At 43.9% G+C, this 20,981-nt stretch overlaps 1 protein-coding gene across 1 annotated transcript in view; it reads left to right on the top strand.

Annotated features, from left to right (window-relative positions):
* Nucleotides 1-1,191: 1,191 nt before the first annotated feature.
* Nucleotides 1,192-20,981, top strand: part of Rrp15 (ribosomal RNA processing 15 homolog) — a 29,696-nt gene continuing 9,906 nt past the window's right edge. The window contains exons 1-4 of the mRNA XM_005348843.1: nucleotides 1,192-1,400; nucleotides 7,566-7,837; nucleotides 9,881-9,978; nucleotides 11,044-11,242. Coding sequence (XP_005348900.1) covers nucleotides 1,256-1,400; nucleotides 7,566-7,837; nucleotides 9,881-9,978; nucleotides 11,044-11,242 — 714 coding nt within the window. The 5' untranslated portion in view covers nucleotides 1,192-1,255. The remainder of the gene's footprint in view (nucleotides 1,401-7,565; nucleotides 7,838-9,880; nucleotides 9,979-11,043; nucleotides 11,243-20,981) is intronic.

Here is a 20,981-nt window from a genome sequence, read left to right as displayed (position 1 = left end):
AGCTTATGCTGGAGAGGATGTGGGATAAAGGGAACACTCCTGCATCGCTGGTGGGAATACAAACTGATATAGCCACTTTGGAAATCAGCATGGCGAGTTCTCAGAAAATTAGGAAACAACCTACATCAAGAGCCAGCAATACCACTTTTGGGTATATACCCAAAGGATGCTCAATCATACCACAAGGACATGTGCTCAACTATGTTCATAGCAGCATTGTTTGTCATAACCAGAACCTGAAAACAACATAAATGCTTCTCAACCGAAGAATGGATAAAGAAGATGTGGTACATTTACACAATGGAGCACTACACAGCGGGGAAAAATTAATGACATCTTGAAATTTGCTGGCAAATGGATGGATCTAGAAAACATCATATTGAGTGAGGTAACCCATACCCAGAAAGACAAATATAATGTGTATTTACTCATAAGTGGCTTTTAGACATAAAGCAAAGAAAAATCAGCCTACAATTCACAATGCCAGAGAACCTAGGACCCTAAAAAAGACATACATGGGTCTAATCTACATGGGAAGTAGAAAAAAGTCAAGATCTCCTGAGTAAATTGGGAGGGTGGGGATCATGGGAGAGGGCAGAAGGGGGGGAGCGAGGAAGGGAGGGGAGCAGAAAAAAATATATAGCTCAATAAAAAGAAAAAAGAGACTTAACTTAGGAGGATACTCCTACTGTCGCTCCTATATTAGGCACTACAAAGCTGTTTTGCAGTTTATGGAAGGTGCTAGGTAGGACTAGGGCGTGGCTCATCCCTTTTACCCGGGCAGCGCATGAGCACTGAGCTTTGGAACACTCATTAGAACATGCTTGGTCCGAAAAAAAAAAAAAAAACACCTAAACGCGTGAAAGTCAAATTTGCCTTCTGATTCTGTAATTGCATTGTTACTCATTCATTCACAGCTGGTCTCAAGACTGGGAATGAGGTTTCTAACTCAGGGAGCCCAGTGGGAGAGAAATCGGAACGGGCTGGAGGAGCCGCCAGGAAGGAGAGCGGGCAGGATCGAGTCCGACTTCAGCAGGCCACCGGTGGGGCAGGGGTGAGAGCTGGAACCGACTTCGCCTTTGCGTGAGAACACCTGCGGATTGAGACGTTTCTCCGTTTACACCCGAGGTTCCAACCCCGGAACTTCAGGCTGGACATCGGTGTTCCGGAACTTTCTAACACCGGGACTAGGGGAGGAAGTTCCGTTCGTTGCAACCCGTACTGAATTATCAGACGGCACTTCCGGCGGGTCAAGATGGCTGCGACCATTCAAGACTCACGTGTGAGCGCGGGGAAAAAGCTGAAGCGTTCCCTGAAGAAAAAGCGAAAGATGAAGCTGGTAGCCAAGGCTGAAATCTCGAATCTGGAAGATGAGCTCAAAGACTCTTCTGACGGGGAAGGTAACACGGTCGGGCGGAGCTTTGCCTGCTGAGAAGGTCGGGCTGAACTCCCCAAGGCAAGGGCTTCATTTCTTCGCGTTGCGTGTGTGGGACGAGTGAAGTTGGGTGAGGAGCCCTGCTGTTCAGAGACGCCTTGCTGTCATGTTTAGTTTTGTGTTTCCACTCAGGCAGCTGTTGCTAAGATGGAAGGAACTGCTTGTGCCAACGAGAAACTTAACAGGAGGAAAGCTGGAAAAGCAGGCTCTCAGTTGAAGCAACGGGGGTGGGATATGCTCAGAGAGCGAGGAGCACAAGGCCCCAAGACGGAAGAAATACTATTACAGTGTAGCGGGGACATGGAAGGAAGCCTTTGGGAGTTGGAGACAAGATAGTATTCAGTGAAGAAGAGTAAATGGTAAGGAGAGAAACAGAAGTACCAGTTTGAGAGTGAAAGGAAGCTGTGCTTTGGGAGGTCTTTCACCATTATGTGTCTGCCCTAGCTGTTGCGTTTAACCTTCCGGCGTTGTCACCAGCTTCTGAGTTTAGAAGGAAGAGCAGACATGTGCTTCCTACGCCCTAGTTACTGCTCCTGTGTAGTAACTGATAACTCACAATCCCACGTGTGTTTGTTCGTGTCAGTCATCCGGAATGGCTTCACATCCGAAAGTAACTTCCCGCATTTTCAGCTTTTACGATGTGGCTTGTCTCTTCTCATCTGCCTCTCTGCTGCTTGGTAGTTACTGTTTTCTGTTCATACTGGTTGCTTGACACATGGGACGTACCGGCATGCTGGAGTTTCTCCGCCTTTTGTTTGTCCTGCCTACAGTACTCTTCAAACGCTTGCATGTCCACCTGCTTTATCGTTGGCTTGAGTCTCGGAGCCACTGGATATTTCTCCTTATGTTTCTAATACATCACTGTGCTCCTTGTCACGTTCGCTTGGTGGCTTAATGCTCCGCTTTCTTTAGATTTGTCGTTCTCATTTTTAAATTACATGCTTTTTCAATATTTTTATTTATGTGTGTGTATGCCAACATGGGGTTATGTGTACAAACATGGAGGCCAGAGGCATTAGATTCCTTGGAGCTGGAGTTACAGGGAACCGAACTCAGGTCCTCTGAAGAGCAGAAAATGTACTTAACCCTCTACCCTCCCCCCCAAAAAACCCCAACTTTTCTGTGTTTTTTCTGTGTGTGATGTTTGGTATCAAACCTCATGATTGCTAGCTAAGAGCTCTCCCTCTGAGTTTACTGCTCTCCATTGAGTTCTTTTTTGGCATTTAAGCCATCTCTGTGACAGTGGTAAAGAATAATAAAGGGCCCTTGTCTTATAAATTGGTAATAGTTATTGGTTAATGCACCTTCTTTGGTGTGACTCGGAATTTGATATTTAACCTAAGAAATGGTTGTTTTCCTCTTGTGAATTCAGTCTTTCTGGAAAGATTTTTATAGAACTCTCACCAAGATTTCAGATGACAATAACTGAAAAGCTATAAAGGCTGAGGCCTCAGGAGTGGTGAGCAGGTTACAGGCACATGGTTAAGTTGAACCAGCCCATCTGTCAGGAACCTGGTTCAGACAGATTTGACTTTTCAGCTGAGCATGACAGTGGTTAAGGGTGAACCTTACCGGGAGGATCTGAAGCAACCTCTTTTAATTGTGTGGCATTGCCTCACAGATAGCATGGGTGTGGCTTACGTGTCTTGAGCTGTACATTTTTATCTTCTGGTTGTGATTTCTTTTGACATGCTATACACGAAAGGTAGAAAGCTGTACTTTTAGGAAATATGGTGTTTGCAAAAACTTCCTGATCTCTTGAGACGGAGACATTGTTGACTTTGATAGCGGCAGTATCTGAGGATTTAGCGTAGACCTGATGCATGTGTGGTGCTCAGGAGACTTTTTTTCATTCACTACATTGGAAAGATCTCTGTTCTTCCACCAATGGACACCTCGGCTGATACCAGAACTTGGCTGAGTGGCACTGTGGTGAACACGTGTGTGCATTCTTCTCTGACGTTGGTTCCTCTGGGGAGTGCTGGAAGTCATGTAACTAAATCACAGTTCAATTTTTGTTATTAAAATACATGCTTTTATTTAGGATATAACATCTCTAGTAGTAGAGAATTAATAATCATCCTTTTATGGCACGGCTTTAAAAAAATTTTAAGCAAAATTTTTAATTTTTTGAAGGACCCTCATATTAATTTTTTATAGGTGTTATTAATTTTATTTCTACTGATAGTTTTAGATTGGATCTCATGAGCCTAGACTTGCAGCGTGTCACAGAGACTTCTAACTGAAGGTCCTCCTGTGTCAGACCATGTCTTCTCCCACCTCTGGCCTCTCCAGTGCCAGCATCTTTTGATGAGATTCCGATTGGAGTGATCTGGAATCTTACTGTAGTTTTGATTCGTGTTCCCTTCATGGCTAAAGACGGTAAACATATTTTCTGTGTTTTGGGTTATTTGTACTTTTTCACTTGAAGAGTGACTGCATAGTCCATTTGAGGGCCTGTTTGCTCCTTTAGCACCGTGGCTTTGACTTGATATTCGTCCTGCCTCAGCCTTATGCAGCTTGACTCAGCTACAGTATGCATCTTAAACAATATATGAATGTCAGCTGCTGTAAGAGGGAGGGAGGATGACATCCCTATATAGTTTTCCTTGAGCTGCCTAGATTAAGTGGATAGTTTATTGCTTCAAATACAATATATACTTGATTCTTCAACAAAACCTAAAAAATCAGTTCTGTTAAGCTTTGGTCAAAACATTAAAACAGATACTATTAGCTGAGGAAGGTGGGACTAACTGACTTATTACTCAAATTGTCGAGTCAGTACAGGAGGTTCAGGCTCAATGCTGTTTGTACTCTTAGGGAAAAGCTCTTATACTCCAGTCAACCCAGGTGACCAAGTCCTTGGCCTCCTCCATAGCCAGGATGAGAAGAGATACTTCCTCAGAGAAAGTGTCCTTTGACTGTGTCATAAGGTGGGTGGTAATGTCATTCTAGGGCTGGAGAGATGGCTCAGCCATTAGAGGCTAGGCTCACAACCAAAAATATAATGTCTTTCTAGACAGTGAAAACCCCTAAATTGTCTTGCTTCCATGTGTAAAAAATATCTGTCCGCTTCTCACACCGGACTTCATAACAATCTAGCCCTTCATTTTTGATGAACTACAAAGCTGCATTTAAGACCTAATAACCTAGCAGAACGTGTGCTTTCATCAAACTGCAGCCGTCTTTTTCGTTAAAATTACTTAAAATAGCAAAGCAGCACACCTAAGAAACGAAGTGTCTAGCAGCCCTGTGTGAGTGGTGAACGGTGTTTATAGCAGTGTTGACTGTGTGGGACTTTCCCCACAACCACCAGTCACCAGCATTCATTCTTTTCTCTTAAACACTCACAGCTTTTATCAAACATTTCTTTATCTGCTGAACTTGAGTTCTTTGGTGAGAGAAAGGTAGTGGTGGGTGTCATTATTTCCTTGTTCTTCATTCAGAAGTGCCTAGAAATGTATGAGGGGTGTGCGTGCTCTTAACGGTTTGTCTTGGTCCTGAGGAAAACTCTTACTTGCCTGCCAGCCTCTAGTCCTCTGGGCTGAAGAACTGGTAGGTAGATAAGTTTGTGTGGCTGCTGAGGGTCTGGAAGAAGCAGAAGGTGAGAAGTGCCCGTGTCTTCTTCAGTCTGCAATTATATTGCATTTAAGGTGGTGAGAGCTGAAGAATTGAGTTCCTCGGTCAAGCTGGACATACTTGAAGTATGCGATATCTTGTGGGTGACCGGTAGAGCATTGCTGTTGTTGGAATTTTTGTCATTATTTGCAGTAAGCATCCTCTGCAGGTCTTTCTTGTTTTCATAATTTTAAAGTAAAACTCAGTAGTCACTTTTAAAAGTAATATAGGACGTGGAGAGAATTTTATACATGTCTAGTGATTTCTAGTCATGCGTTAGACAGCTGTGTTTACTTTCTGCTGCCAAAGATTGGTTAGTGAAAAATTAGCAGAATCTGTGTCAGTATACAGTTGAAAATGAAGAGTTTGTTGGTTTATTCGTTTAGTTCTAGTTCTCATAATAATTGTTCTTCAGTATCCTATAAGGAAATTATGTCGTGTATGTGTGTTGGCAGATCTTACTACATTGTTATATTTTTTATTTATTTATACAGAATGTTATTTCCGTTAGTACCAAATGCTGGACTCACTTGCTAAATCTGAGCTTAAAAAAATAAAATAGGGATTTCTTGGCTTCCTGTGTTCCCTGTCTTTTTCTGTGTCTCTGCTGCATGTGATTTTCCTCATCCCCAATAAAGGCTTTCAAGTGCTGAAAAACAAAAACACCACTTTTCCAAATTCTTCTGGAATTCTTTCCATTGGTAGGGTGAGTTCAGGTTGTATAAAATATTGCTATAGACTTTTTACAGGTGTGTGTGTGTGTGTGTGTGTGTGTGTGTGTGTGTGTGTGTGTCCATCCGTCCTGTATTACTCTGAGCAAGTAGTGAGCTGCAATGGCTTGCATCATGGAAAGACTTCTTTCTGCCTTTCACAGTGTGGCTCATTGCTGCCTTTGCACAGATCCATCAGAAGGAACACTAGATGTCAGTGTTGTACTTTGGTTATTTTGGATATTTTCTAGGAGTTGGGAAAGCCTTTTTTTTTTTTTTTTTTTTAATTCTAATGTCCCAGATAGTGTTGGTTAAAGCTGGAGAGAGAGGGAGAGGGAGAGAGAGCGCACACGAGATGCTTCTGGGGAGAAGTTGTTTGGCACTTGACTGTGTAGTTTTCACTGTGCTGATTTTACTGCCCTATGTAGACTTTGCTAGCGGCTCGTCCTCGTCTGTAATTGGGCAATCCAAGGAAATGCTCCCAAATCCAATTCAGTTCATCAATATGGCACTTCAAAATTTCATATTGCAGTGTTTAGGATTTTGGATTTTTGGATGCCTAACCTGTATTATTTAAAATTAGTACCTAAAGGCCGTGTATTATAGTCAGTCCCTGGGTAAAAGATCTAGTCAGCTGTTTGGCTGATTTGTAGCTTACACTCTGTGGTTGGAAGGCTCTGCCTCCATGAGGGGTGTCAGATGGTATTAAGGGGAGCAGTGGGAAGCTCATGTTTCTCTAAGGCAGCTGCTGTCACTGAGTTTCCTCTCTGAGAATTCTCAGCTGCCTTTATTAGCTCTTATTAGAAAACGTCGCAGGTCCCTTTGAAGTGTTTTCCAGTGGATTCCATGGGATTCTGGAAGAAGACACTGGGACTCTGTGAAGTGCTCTGGGCCTTGTAGCTGCCTGCACACCATGCTGCCTGCTAAGCTTCCAGTACCCCAGCTGCTCGGCAAGCTTTCCCAGCCAAACCCTTCTGTGCTGCTGTTGCTGCTAGTCCTCTGACCCTCTGACCACTGCTGCCTGGGCTCTCTGAGGAGCTAGTTTGCCCACAGTCTGTGTTCTGGTGAATTCTGCTACACCCGTAGGAATGTGGTCGGTCTCCTCGGAGGCTGATGTGTCCACTGTTGCTCAGCACTGCTGGTCTCCCCAGCCACCAAAATGTGAGAGTCAGAGTTTTATTGCTATATCCTCCTTTTAAAAAAATCAGGTGTTTTTAGTATTTTTCTGGACAAAAGTTCAGAATTTTAATGTGTGTGGCAAATTTTTTAGAAAAATGGAATCTGCACTAAAATGTTTTTCTTAACGAATTAATATTTTAGTTGTTTTCTCGTTTTTTCTTAATCTTGTCCCCTTTTTTTAAGAAAGGATGTATACAGTGCTGGCTGTCCTGGAACTTGTTCTGTAGACCAGACTGGCCTTGAAACTCAGAGATCCACCTGCAACTGGGATTAGAGGCGTGCACCACCACTGCCCAACTAATACTTCAGTTCTTAAAAATAACCTTTGTTAGTCTCTTCAGTAGTGTAGAGCTCAGCTGGGTTCTGTCTTGAGAGCACTCGGCATTGGACCTCCTGGTCTCCCACCTTCCCCACTGGTGCGAAGTGAGCAACTGTTGGATTTGTCTCCGCCACCTGCTCCTGAAGGCACTCTGACCTCCCTGTCAGCGCTGTGGGCTGCTGTCTGCTGCTGTTAGCAGCCTGGGGGATCCTGGTGCTCCTCATAGAGCTGCAGACACGGGCCTTCAGAGGACCTGCCAGTGCTCTGCCCGGGGCACTAAAGCTCAACTTCCTTTTACTTTTAGGTTCGGTAGAAAGCTGTGACGCAGAAATGGGCCAGTCCTCAGATGATAGCGCAGCAGAAGCCGACAGCGAGGACAATGTGGAGTCCTGTGAGGAGGAAAATGAAGATGCTGCAGAGCCAAGTGCTGGGACTAATTCTGGCTGGGCAGATGCCATGGCCAAAATCCTTAACAAAAAGACTCCTAAAAGTAAACCCACCATCCTCACCAAAAACAAAGAGCTGGAGAAGGAGAAGGAGAAGCTAAAGCAGGAGAGGTTGGAAAAAAGGAAGCAGGTCTGTCCACCTGCTTGTCTGTGCTGGCTTTGGAGTCTGTCCCAGAAGCATTCAGCTTTAAGGGCTTCTTGAGTGGGGTGGGTAAACAGGGTTAAGTCAGAAACACCGTCTTGTGTGGGCCATGGAGCAAGCTCTACTGTGTAAATCTGAGTACTTAGTAGTGTGTACTTCCGAAATGGTTTTCTGCTGGCAAACTGAATTCTTACTCTAGTCAATCACTGCTGATAAAGTTAGTCTAAGCTTGACTAAAAACCTAAATTTGCATATAAGTTAGCTGTTATACAGTATAAAAGAAGCTATGGTGAGGTTTTCGTGTTCTTTGTACTATAAGTATCAGTATGTCAAAAATATTTGGTTATAAAAATAAGTAGTTTCGAATGAAGAAAAACCTTTCCATATTTGTACTGAAGTATTGAAGTACTTTTTAGGAGTAGTTTCCATACAGATGAAAGAAGGAGGCATGAGTTAATGTTGCTTTTTGTCTGGCACTTCCTTGTTCCTGTAGGTTACTCCACTTAAAAGCTGGACTCTTGTGGCCTTGCTCTCGACAGACAACTGTGCTCTTACTGAGAATCCTTTGTACTGAAGAGAAGCTTTGTCTCTAAACCTTAAGAAAGCTTCTCCATTGAAATTTGGATATTTGTTTATTAACTGGCAAAGGTTGGAAGTGGTTTTACAAATGTAATTACCTCTAGTCTCCAGATTCCAGGGAGGGCAAGAATTTCAAGCTAAGTGGAACGCATAGGTCAGCTCTGAGTGCTGGAGATGTGCTGGGCACGGAGTGCATGGAAGCACACTTGCTGTGGCAGCAGTGGCGGGACTGTCTCCCTGGAGAAGTCAGGTAGCAATGTCCTGTGACTTGCTAAGGTTTTGCCTCTCACTTAGTGTGGTAATGAGCCTGCTAACTTTGAAATGCACCACGGGAAGAATGCCTTTTCTAATGTGTTGTCAGATCTGCAGTGTCAGCCGTGTTCTGAAGGAGCTGGGCTAGTCTGTGTTGTCAGATCTGCAGTGTTAGCCGTGTTCTAAAGGAGCTGGGCCAGTCTGTGTTGTCAGATCTGGAGTGTTAGCCGTGTTCTAAAGGAGCTGGGCCAGTCTGTGTTGTCAGATCTGGAGTGTTAGCAGCCAAGTTCTGTTATTGTTTTTTTGTGTTGTTTTTCTGAGGCTCACCTTTTAGATAGGCTGTCCTTGAACTCATAGAGATCTGCCTGTCCCTGCCTCCTGAGTACTGGGATTAAAAATATGTGTCACCGTCACCTGGCCTTAGCCATGTGCTTACTTCAGAAAAAGAGGGGGGTAGAGAAAAGCCAGAATTTTCCACTGTTCTCAGTGTAGATGCTTAGTGGTCCCCAGGCCAGTAGTTCATCTGCTCAGTATATGTCATCTAGGGAAACAGACCTGAACAGTCAGTCTGTCAAATCAGGCATGCGGGACCAGGACGTTGCTCGGAGGCCATTTTACCCTAGCCTGAGGGTTGTCTGTGGAGCTTCCTTTTTCCAGCTCCCCTCTGTATTTGCATGGTGGTAGGAAATGAGCTCCTTTGAGTTTGGGACTAAACGACTGTATGTGATGAGAGCATTGTTGGATGTGCCTGGGGAGGAGAAAAAGATTTAAGTGCTTTTTATACAAAGAGAAAGAGACAATCATGAGACAACATGTGGATATCTAGTTGGTGAGTCCACTCTAAAGGGAACAGGAAGCTTCTTGTCCTTACCGGAGTGGGCAGTGTGGTTTTGTGCATCCCACTGATGATGGGCTGTGGCATCAGGGTGGCTGGCTCACCCTGCCTTGCACTGCCTGGCTGTATGTGTTAGCAGTTCTTCAGAGCCTGACTCCAGGAGTCCTCTTAAAGACTGCTTCTCACATGACATGCTGAGTGCTGACCACAGCACGTCGGAGCTGAGCCCCTAAAACTGTGGTGAAAAACACAACACACAGAGTTGGGTGGTCGATTACCTTTCTCCTTTCACAGAACGGCATATCAAAGTTGCCTGCTCTTTCAAAAATGCCTAATATCCTTTCACATAACTGTATTTAACACAGCTTGATAAGAAGCGGGAGTGGGAGATGCTGTGCAGAGTGAAGCCAGATGTTGTCCAAGACAAAGAGACAGAGAGGAACCTTCAGCGGATTGCAACGAGGTAAGACAGTGCTTCTGCCTTTAAAACAGCTCCACGAAAGCAAAAGCTCTGCTAGTGATCCACCTTTCAGACTGATCCCCAAGCTCTGCCTTCCCTGAGCCGAGTGACGCGCATCCAAGGCTGCTCTTGGACACTAAATTTCACCAAAGACATTGGAGGTGTCATGAGGCAGAACTGTAGTATGCTAAGTGTGTATTTGGTCTGCATCTGCTCAGGTCATCATTTTTATAGTTGTGGGGATTGTGTTTTCAGACCACTGGTTGCGTCTTTCTCTAGTGCCTGTCTGAACGCATCGTGCTGGGTTTGTTTTCTTACATTGTATGAACAGGATGATGTGCCACACATTATGCCAGTTTTACCTTGGCCTTTCCCCTCTAATCCCTCACCCCAGCATGAGCGCCAAGCATTTGCCACTTTGCATATCTAGAGCTGAAGAGGAGATGGTGTCTTCTGTGTGATCACGTGTCTTTGGAGAATGGGATGTTTTCTGCTATAGTGGCAACCGTGGGAGTTGGAGAATTGGGGACGGCTTCACAGGAGGCAGCACTGAATTGCTCCTTAGAAAACATAGCGGTTCTGTTTAGTGGAGTGATAGTCAACTTCTAGTTGATGGGTTACTCTGGTCATTTTCTGGTCTGTGGGGGTTACACAGTGGGGTGCAGAGTCTTCCTTGACTTATCTGTTATTCCCAGCCTGTGAGGATTCCTGGAAATTGAGACACTGCTCTTTTGGTTTGAAAAAAAAAAAAAAAACCTCAGTTTTCAATAGCTCCTTAACCATTGTTATTTTAAAATAACTATGTGAAAATTCAGCTTATTGACATATTAAGACCATTCACTTGTGGATTCAATGTGCTTTAAAGTAGAAGTAAAGCCAGCTTCCTACCTGAAAGACTGCATTGTTGACCAAGCAGACCGATGAGTCAGTTCAGCTCAGCGTTAGCTTTCGAGAGTAAATTAGAATATTTGCTTCCTGAGAGCGCTTGCCTTTTCCTAGATTGTCATAGTAAGACGGTATTCTGCTATGCTTGTCTGTGTTACTTTGCTCTGATATTTTGCATTCCAGGGGTGTGGTGCAGTTATTCAATGCTGTTCAGAAACACCAAAAGAATGTTGGTGAAAAGGTTAAGGAAGCAGGAGGCTCCATCAGGAAGCAAGCTAAGTTGATGTCAACTGTTTCCAAGAAGGATTTCATCAGTGTTCTTCGAGGAATGGATGGTACAAATGAGAACAGTTCTGCTGGGAAGAACCCCAAAGCCAGACAGGTAAGACTCTGCATGGCAGGGAATCACTGCATCAGACACTTGGTTAAAATGCAACAGACAGGTAGGACTGCATGGGGATAGTCACTACATCAGACACTTAAAATCTAACAGGCTGTTAAAATACTGAGATGGAGAAAGAACACCCTGTAGAATTAAGAATTCTTTCAGATCCTGTTACAATTCCTGTTTTCCCACAACCTAACTAAAGGTTTGAATTCTTTAGTTTCATAATGATATTCTATATGGAAGTTACTGCTATCATAACCCTGTTGATAGAACTCAGGGGCCAAGTGGAGTCATAAAAGTAGTGTGGAAGGGGGTTTGAATCATTCCTATCTTAAACCTATCATTTCTGCATCTTGGAAAGTGGAAATCCAGGTGATGATGACAGTTCAAAATTTGGTCCACAGAAATGGCTGTGATGGGATGTAGTTTGTAACGTGTGGTGTCAGGACCTTGAGGAGTAATGGTGGATAGCCTGAAACTTGATTAATAAAAACTCAGAGACAGAAATTGGGGTTCATCCTGAAGGTTAGTAAAACAAAGTGATGGCAGAAATTACGAAGTAATAATAATCTCACACTTGTTCAGGTGAATAATAAAGAGTTATTTATTTAGAGGAGACTTACAGATCACTGTCCTAGATAAGAGTTCTCTGCAGGAGTGGAAAATAGGAACAGAGTCTAGCAGCTGGAAGTGAGAGCCTGAAGCAAGAGCCGACCCCAGGCTTTACAGCTGCACTTATAGTATAAGAGACCATGCCCAAGTGGGCTGGTATCTTAAAGGCTATTGGCTGAAGGAGCAGAAGGAGCTCCTACAGCACTGTCTCTTAAATGCTGAAGGAGTGGAGTGTGTTCCTATAGCAACGAAGCAGCCAGCCACTAACTCTTCTTACCTTTACCTCAGTTCAAAAATGGCAGTCCTGCCTCCAGGAATCTCCGAATGAGACTGTATGTGAGCTGTTTCCTCCCGTCTTATATTCCTCTCTAGGGCTGGAATTAAAGGCATGCACCGCCTGGTTTCTATGGCAACTAGTGTGGCTACTGGGATTAAAGATGTGTGTTACCACTGCCTGGTCTGTAAGGCTGACCAGTGGGGCTGTTTTACTCTCTGATCTTCAGGCCAGCTTTATTTATTAAAATACAATAGCGTCTACACTGAGGCAGCTTTGGTGAGTTAAGATTCTAAGCACCAGCTTAGCAAGGTATGGAGGTGTACACTTTAGTTGCAGCATTCAGGGGGCAGAGGTAGCTGGATCTGTGAGTTCTAGGCCAGCCAGGGCTGCATAGTACTACCCTGTCTCAGGGAAAAGAGAGGTTGTAAACACCTCTGTGGTCTTTGGAGTGATGACTTTGCTGCTCCAGTCCTATGTATGGTGGACCTGAGTGGATTTCCGAATGTCCAGGGAAAGTTCTGAAATGTGCTTTCATCTCATAAGGGCTGGACGAGGAGGGAGGAGAGGTAAGTGAGTGGGGAAAGCAATGGGACATGAGGAGCTTCCCATTGCTCAGGCTTGTAGTACGTTTCAGTGTCCTTGATCCTTGACTAAGTTGCTATTTTGCCTAGTTTCTATCTGTAGCTTTGATAGACACATGGTAGTCATACATATTATGAACTACAGTGTGATGTGGGTTTTTTGGTTTGTGTATAAATGGTAATGGTCAGCTCATAGCCACTGCCTTAAACCAAAACTTTGTCCTCCTGCCATTGTAGCTGTTAGCCAGCCTTCCCCATAGTCTCCTCAATCTCCAATAATTGCTACTTTACTCTCAACTTCCGTGAGATACTTAACAATTCCACAAGCGATTGTGTGCGGTGTCTTCTGGGCCTGGCTTGTTTATATCATAGAACAGTGTCCTCTAGCTGCCTTTATCCTGTCACAAATGTTGGTACTCATCCTTTGCTGTGTTTGAATAGTACTCCATAGCAATAGAAGTTAAGTCAAAATACTGATGTAACACATGTTTATAAAATGCATCATGTTGTCTTTATCCATTGTCTGTTGATGGTATTTAGGTTTACTGTATATCCTAGTTCTGTAATGTTGCGATACATGTGGTGAGATAAGATGTTATTGACAGGCGGATTTCAAGTAATTTCCTGTCTCCCTCCAACCACTCTTCTTGCCTTCCTTACTCTTCTGCTAAGGGTTAAACCTAGGACTTCTGCATGCACACTGGGCAAGCACTCTACCACTACCTGCACTCCCAGCCCCTGATCTCATTCTCTTCGAGTGGATGTTGAAGACTGAGATTGATGGAGTGTTGTGGTTGGTGATTAACCTCTATCCCATTAGGATGGCCATATTACAAAGAGTAAAGCTGGTTCTGAAATGAGCATGGTCTTGGGATAGCACATTGTTGTCATTAGCATAACGATTGTGGGAAAGTTTGTCGCTAGTAGTAAAGAACCCAAATAGTGCATGTATGGAAGATGGTTCTTACTCGGGCTCTTATTTTGTAGTGTCTATCAGAAGTAGGTCTAGTGACATGGACCCCATATTGGCGAGTTGTACTTATTTTAAGTCTTAGGCTATAGTCATCCTGGGAACTTTGTCCTCTAAGTGCCCAAGATAGATTTAGCATTAGTGGGTCGAACCTGGGTAGTGGAAAGTAAATACTTGCTAATTTTCTATAAATAGTTGTCTGTGAATTGAGACATGCAGGCTCCGTTTCCACCATTTGGACTTGCTTTTGACCTTTTTTCCTCCGGCAGGCACAGTGTAATCTGGAGTAGGAGGGAACCCAGAGACTGCTCTAGAAGCAGTTTGCTCTGAAGCGGCTGCATGCCACCAGTATCCCCGCACATTTTCTTCTCACTGTTTTGTTATTCTGTTTGGTTTCTTACTGTGGACACAGAATCCTGTTTCTGAATGTTGTACTTGAGTTTGAATCTAATTACCAAGGAGCTGTGCTGCTTGTGATAGCAAACATTCATGGATGCCGAGTTGGTACTGCGTTATTCTTTTCAAGTCTTACACTAAGTAAATGTTTTTCTCTGCCTACAATCAATTCTTTTCATCGTTTATAGTCCCCATCCCCTTTCTGAACAGACTGCTATGAGAGGAGGATGCTGCTCTTTGAACAAGACTTCGTGGCAGCCACCGGGAAGCATGTGCCATAGCGGACATCCGTTTTGGGTGTTTTCTCTTGGAAAGCTGACGTGAATTGCTCCATTTCCTGCTATCTTGTTTCTGCTGCTGAGATGGCAGGTGCTGTTCTGACTTCTGGTTCTTTATTCTTCTGAGCTTTAAGGATCTTCTCTTTCTCTCTCTCATTCTGAGTTTGGCAATGGATGCCCTGGTGTGGCTTCTTTGTTCCATAGGCTATATTGTTCATCTCCATTGCCTTTTAGTTGTTGTTCTTTCTTTCCCTCTGCTTTATCCTGTGGACTTATGTAACTTTTCTATTTATTTCCTGTCACTCTCTCTCTTTTCTGGGCAAGGTCTTTGACTTCTAGCCCTTATGCCTGAGTGGGAAAATAAACCTGCTGTCATAGCTATAGTTTGAGGAGCTTTTGATGTTCCTAGTGTTTCTTTCTGAGAGTGCTAATTTTATTTCACAGGTATGGTACACATTTCTCTCTTTAAAAGACAAATTAGTTTTAATTTGCTTTAAATTAAAGGGGGGCTTTATATTGTCTTATTTTATGGGCTCAGTTTTGCTGTTTGCTTTGGTCCGTGTTTTTCCTGTTATAGATCTTCAAATGAATGGTGATGATTTTCACTGCTCCTGTCTCAGAATAGCGCACTGAGGAGTGTCAAGAGCTTATATGTGAGCTCAGAACTTGGTGGTAGTGGGCCAGGCTGTAGGCTAAAGGGAAAGCTGGTTTTTTAAAAGGATGCCCATATGACAGTTTGTATAGGTTCCTCTTTGTACCCTCTATCTCTCGGGAACCAGGTCTGCTGTCTACTGCATTTGGGACAGGAGTTTTTGTTCCAGTGTCCCTGGAGCCTGAGTGATGACCTGTTTGTATAGACTGGCAGCCACTGCTCCTCCTGGTAGGTCTGTCACCCCATTCTCTCCTTACCCCACTCACCTCCAGAATTTGACTTGAGTCTTGATTCTCACTTCGACATCACCTTTACCCACTGGCTTCGTTGCCACACTTTTGCCCAGCGCATTTTAAAGTTATTATTAATGTACATTAGCTGTACAAATTCTTAGGCTTCTGGTACTTTTCATATGTATGTGTTGTGTGCATTGCCCACGACTGTTCTACCTTCACCCTCTCTTTCCCTTCCCCTCCCGTCTTTCTTTCTTTTGCCTTCAGGTCATTGTCACTTTTGTTTTGGTTTTTTTTTTTTTTTTTTTTTTTTTTTTTTTTTTTTTTTTTTTTTCTGCGTGTGAGAGAAAACCTATGTAATACCTATGCCTCTGACTCTGCTTGATTTCATTCACCGTGACGGTTGTTAGGTTTGCCTGCTACCTACAGCTGGCATCATTTTATTTAAGGCTAAATAATGCTGCAAAGCATACATATACTGTGTTTTATTCATGCATTTATTTCTTGATAAGACTGAGGGGTTTGGCACTCTGTTGGGAGCAGCATTTCAGTAATTGCTGTGTGGCCCACCCGTCTACCTACCTTTTGGGGTGTGTGTGTGTGTGTGTGTGTGTGTGTGTGTGTGTGTGTTTGGCTGATTGATTTCTTTTTCTTTGGGTAAATGACCACAGGCTGGATCATCTGACAGTTGTCTTTTTAGGAACCTCATACTTCAACAGTAGCTGTATCGATGTCTATTCCCCCAAATGCACAGAAAGACTCCTTTTCTCCATGTTGTCACCAGGATTTGTTATTTTTTGTCTTTTGAGTAATAGCCATTCTGACTTGGGTGAGTTACAATTTCAGGGCAGGTTTATTTTAACTTTATCAACTAGGGTTTTACTGTGTAGCCCTGACTTGACTGGAGTTTGCTATATACAACAGGCTGGCTTCAAAATCACAACGTTCTTCCTGTTCCTGCCTTCTGAGCACCGGAATTGGAGGTGCCACCAGACCCATGTCCTCAATGTAGTTTTAACTTGTATTTCCTTAATGGCTCACAATATTGGACATTTTTCATATAATTACTAGATGTTTGTATTGGTTTCAAAGAGTTTCTGTTTAAGTCAATTGCTCATTTTTCAAGAATGCAAACTACTTGTTCTCTTGCTATTAAGTTTCTGTGTTAATCTTCTGTTGGGTGGCTGGTGGGCAGACAGCCCCCTCCCCAGCTGTGGGTTGCTGTGCCACCTGTTGATGGTCTAGGTCACTGCAGCAAAACTCTTTCAGAACACCATTTGGCTTTAGACAGAACTGGTTTCTGTTTTCATAATTGCCACTCTTCAGTGTGTTGGAGTCAGGGGCTGATGCTTTGGCTTTTGGAGTCTTTGTGGTGAAAGCATGTCCTTGTTTGTTTGCTGTTGTTGTCTTGATAAATATCACACTGTATAAACTGCCTGGTTGTGTGGACATGTTAGCATTCCAGGCCATATGTGGGACTGTTTCTTAGTTTTATTTTACAGTCATGTGTTATTATCTGTGAAATAGTTAGAAGCTTTCTCAGGCGAAACAGATCAGCCGCTCCCAAAGGTCACTTTAGGGAAAGATTTTTCAGAAGATTTTTAACGGTGCTAAGCAATAAGTCATTTGAGTCACTAGTTACAGTTCGGTCCTTGGAGCTAGAGTCCTGAAAGGTAAACCTGAAGGCGCTTTATGGACTCATCTCGGGAGGAACAGCAGCTTCAGTTTAGGAAACTTACTTGTCATGTGTAAAATTAGCTGTTTACTGTTATATATGTTTAGTTTAACATTGATAATGTCTGTCTTCACTCCATGGGGGAGGGGCACAGAGGCTGACCTCAAATGTCTTCCTGCATTGCCTCCCTTCCCTTCTGAGGCAAAGTCTCTCACCGAATCTGGAGCTTGCTGGTTTGGCTAAACAGCTCCCCACAGTTCCCAGGGACCCTCCTGTGTCTGCTTCCTTGTCCCTGGGATTTACAGGCGTCCTCTCTGTGCCTGGGGACCAAGTACAGATCCTCACGCTTGTGTGGCTGCTGCTTCACTGACTGTTTTTTGCTTCTTCCCAAACCAGCTGAAGCTCTGTCAGTCGGCAGAGGATGCACGCGGTGGGAGTCCATTGCAGCACAGTACACCTTTGGCCTTCACCGATTTCAGTCTTTGCTTTCCTTTTTAGAAATTTCCATGCTTATTTGTGAGAGTAAGTCATTAATTGTTGAATGAATCACCCAGCATCTGCTCCTCAGTAATGGTGTCTCCTCTATTGTTGGAATAATCTTGGTAGGTGATATTAAGGACTTCCTCTACCAAGTTCACTTTTTGTTGGTTTGTTTTAGATAGGCTTATGGAAAAACATAGATTAGTTGAAGTGAGAAGATGTAAGCAAAGAATGTTCCTAACTCCCGAAGAGAAGTTCTGAGTAAAGTATTGAAGGTCAGATTTGGTGGTTTGCTACCCAGTACTTCATTTACAAACAGGAAGAGGAGCCTTTGCACCATTGTTCAGCAAGCTGGGTGTGTTCATGAAGATGGAAAGACTCAGCTGGGAAAATGTGAGGATGTCAGCACAGCAGGAATAGTGTCTGTCGTGAACGCTGTGCTCAGAGTATCAGGACCCAGCCTGGGTTTAAAGCTGTTGTGAAGCAGATGTCCCATAGAGAGCAGTGCCTGCCAGTTTGCCAGTTCGCTGGTGTTCCATACCCCTTGTAGTGGCATGTCAGTGTGCAGGCAGCGCTCCTGCAGGCACCCACATCGTGGTGTCAGACTGTGTAGTATGTACACCGTGTAGCAGTGTGTTGGTGTGTGGGCAGGGCTCCTGCAGGCCCCCGCATCGGTGGTGTCAGACTCTGAAATATGTACATTTTAAATACCCCTTGGGTATTTACTTGGGGTGCTCTTAGGCCTGCTGTGCTTGGCTGTGCTTTTCAGGGACAGTGGTGTGTAGCTGCTGAACATTTTCTCCCCACCCGTGGTGTTTTTGACTGAACCCACAGGCAAATAGGACCAACACCAAGTTCTTTCCTTTTTGTTTTCTTCTCTGTAGAAGTTGGCATGGAAGGTGCTTGCTGATGGGTCATAAGGGATTTTTGAGGACATGGGTAGGATCAGATTGTCAATCTCATCCTTCTGTTTAGGGATTTGGACTTGAGTTCTTAGGGTCTGATTTCTCCAAGTATGTACTCTGGCCAGATTTGATTGTTTTCAAGGAAAACAAAGGAGGTAGAGGTGGAAAGGTAGTTTCAGAAGGTCAGCTTGTGGGAGGCCACTGCCAGAATCAGCAAGAGGGGAGAAGCTCAACGAAGACCATGTGGGCTGGAAGGGATATATTGGTACCCAGAGAAGAACCAGATTGCAGAGGCAGATTGGAGGTTGGACCAGTTTACCTTCAGTACATCAGAAGGATTGTAAATGACTGATTCACAGCAGAGAGACTCAAAACTGATAGTTTTTTTTGTTTTTAACCATAATTGAGAAGATAAAAAGTGAACCATGTTTGGGAGGTGGAGACTTTGGGAGGTGGTATTTGCTCCCAGTTGTAATCAGAAAGGAGATAGGGTGGTAATAACACATTGAAGCGGACGTGGAGAGAAACGTTTTCTGGTTGTAGGCACCAGCATGGCTGCAGCTGGGAGGAGAGTGTGTGGTAAGGCTGCTTGTGGCAGGAGCTGATGGACTCTGGGTGTCTCAGTGGGGCGCCTGAATGGTCAGACAGGATGCATAGCATCTTAGGAAGTGTTTCTGGTGTGTAAATTGAAAAGTTCCTAGGTTCAGTGAACTGTTTTTCCCTAGATCATAGGCCTTCTCTGGACTAGATAAGTCACGCCTCACATGGGCGCATGTGGCTGGGCACTTTGTGTAGGGTGCTGTATGAGGAAGCAGGGAGTGCAGTGTTTACAAAGTTAACTTGTGGAGATTCATATGACAATGGTTTTTCCAGTCCAGATATGCACCTTCTGGAAGGCTTTGTTTTCTCTCAGATGATAAAATAGTCGATTTTTTTTTAAGACTGTATGAAGATTGCTTATTTTATTTTACTTATCTTTAAACATTGTCATTATTTCTTCAAAAGCCCAGTAAACTGTGCTTAGGTCTTGTGGATTGTACTTCTTCTCCCAAAGCCAGGAGCGCATATGCCGTACATTAAATCTGAGTTTCCGAGGAGACTGTCGGCTGCCATTAAAAAGGCATTGCTCTGTTGACTTCTGCCCTTAGTTATAGACTTCTACAGGATTTTCATCCCCCAGAAATTGACATTCCATCAGTTTCAGATGATTTTGCGGAGGGGAAAAGTGAGAGCTGGCCGCTTTCTGTGGGAGAGTTCCAGGATCTGTACCGGACAAGTCCCGGTGCACGTTCATGCAGAAAGCAGTCATTTGCCGAGGCACTGCTGCTGATCTTCCTATGTGAGGTCTTTAACTGTTGAACAGAGATGGGGGTTGCTGCTGCTTATCCCTTCTCTTAAATGGCAGCCCCGGAATATAACCAGGCATTCAGTGTTGAGAATGCCTTTGAAGAAACAGGCATACTTGCTGTCTTACAGCCCAGACCTTGCCCAGGTAGATACTTTTAAAGCTGTGTGCTTCTCTGGTGCTTAGACCTGCTGAATCCTTGCCCCTGAGAAGAGCGCCTAGAAGGGAGGTCACAGGGGTCTCCAGGTGGCCTCAGCCTTCTCAGGGCCGTTCCAGTTGGTCTGGAGGCATAGAAGCCTGGGAATGGGTAGCCGAGGTACTGTCCTTAGATTGCCTCTTGCTCGGCAGTCATCAGGGCTCTGCTCCCCCTTAGGATGCAGATGGAATGTGTGGAATGCCAACTTTGTAAATAATCCAGCTTAATGTTTGTTTACCGAAAATGCCTAAACAGTAGAGTTTAGACCACGCAAGACTCAAGCTTAAAATGAAAGAGCAGCGTCCTCTACATTACTGTGAATGGGAACAGCTTAAAGTCGGTTTCTCCTTGTAGTCACTCACAGAAACACTGTAGTTATGGTGTAGGATACTATCTGACATGAACAGCAGCTTTAACTGGAAGGAGTTGTGTTTGGGATGGGAATATGGGCTACATGTAGAGGAAGAACTAGTCATCGTAGGGCTGTTGTGAAGATTCTGTCTTTAACTTGAAATGAACGATGCTTTGTCTGAGGCTGAGCCCTGTCCGTTCTGTGAAGTCTGCACCCGTCTTTGTGCCTGTAGCACATACTGTAAAATGTGCTAAATATTTTCTTGTTTTTTCCTAAAAATTATCATTTTGAGCACCAGACGGTTAAGAGTCTTATGGGGATGTTATATACTGTATATAGTGACCAAGGCCACAGATCCTGGAATCTAATGAGATTCAAAAGTTGTGTTCTGTGCACAGTCACAGTGGCAAGTGTGCAGGAAGGTGATTGTGTGCCCTCACTGCTCTGTTATGGCTGTTGCTACTTTGACCTGTCAGTAGCGAGGGCTCTTTCCATTGTGCATATTGTCTTCCTAGAAATAACAGACAAAATGAACTGACACCTGCAGCCAGCATTAAAGGGGCTATTATAACTTCTTATCTGGGTATTGTAAATTCAGAGGTTTCTAAAATACTTCAGCAAAAAATAGATTAGGAACATTCTTACGCATTTTACATGTGGAGTCTTTAACAATAATTCTTAATAAAGAATAGAGTTTGAAGAAGCCAGAAGTTTGTCTGCTTTGTCTTGCTATTATTTAACTACTGCTTAGAAGGCTTCCTTAACAAGAGATACAGTACGG

This window comes from Microtus ochrogaster, chromosome 6 (assembly GCF_000317375.1).
Source record: "Microtus ochrogaster isolate Prairie Vole_2 chromosome 6, MicOch1.0, whole genome shotgun sequence".
Lineage (NCBI taxonomy): Eukaryota > Metazoa > Chordata > Mammalia > Rodentia > Cricetidae > Microtus > Microtus ochrogaster.
This window is presented reverse-complemented; position numbering and strand designations above follow the sequence as displayed.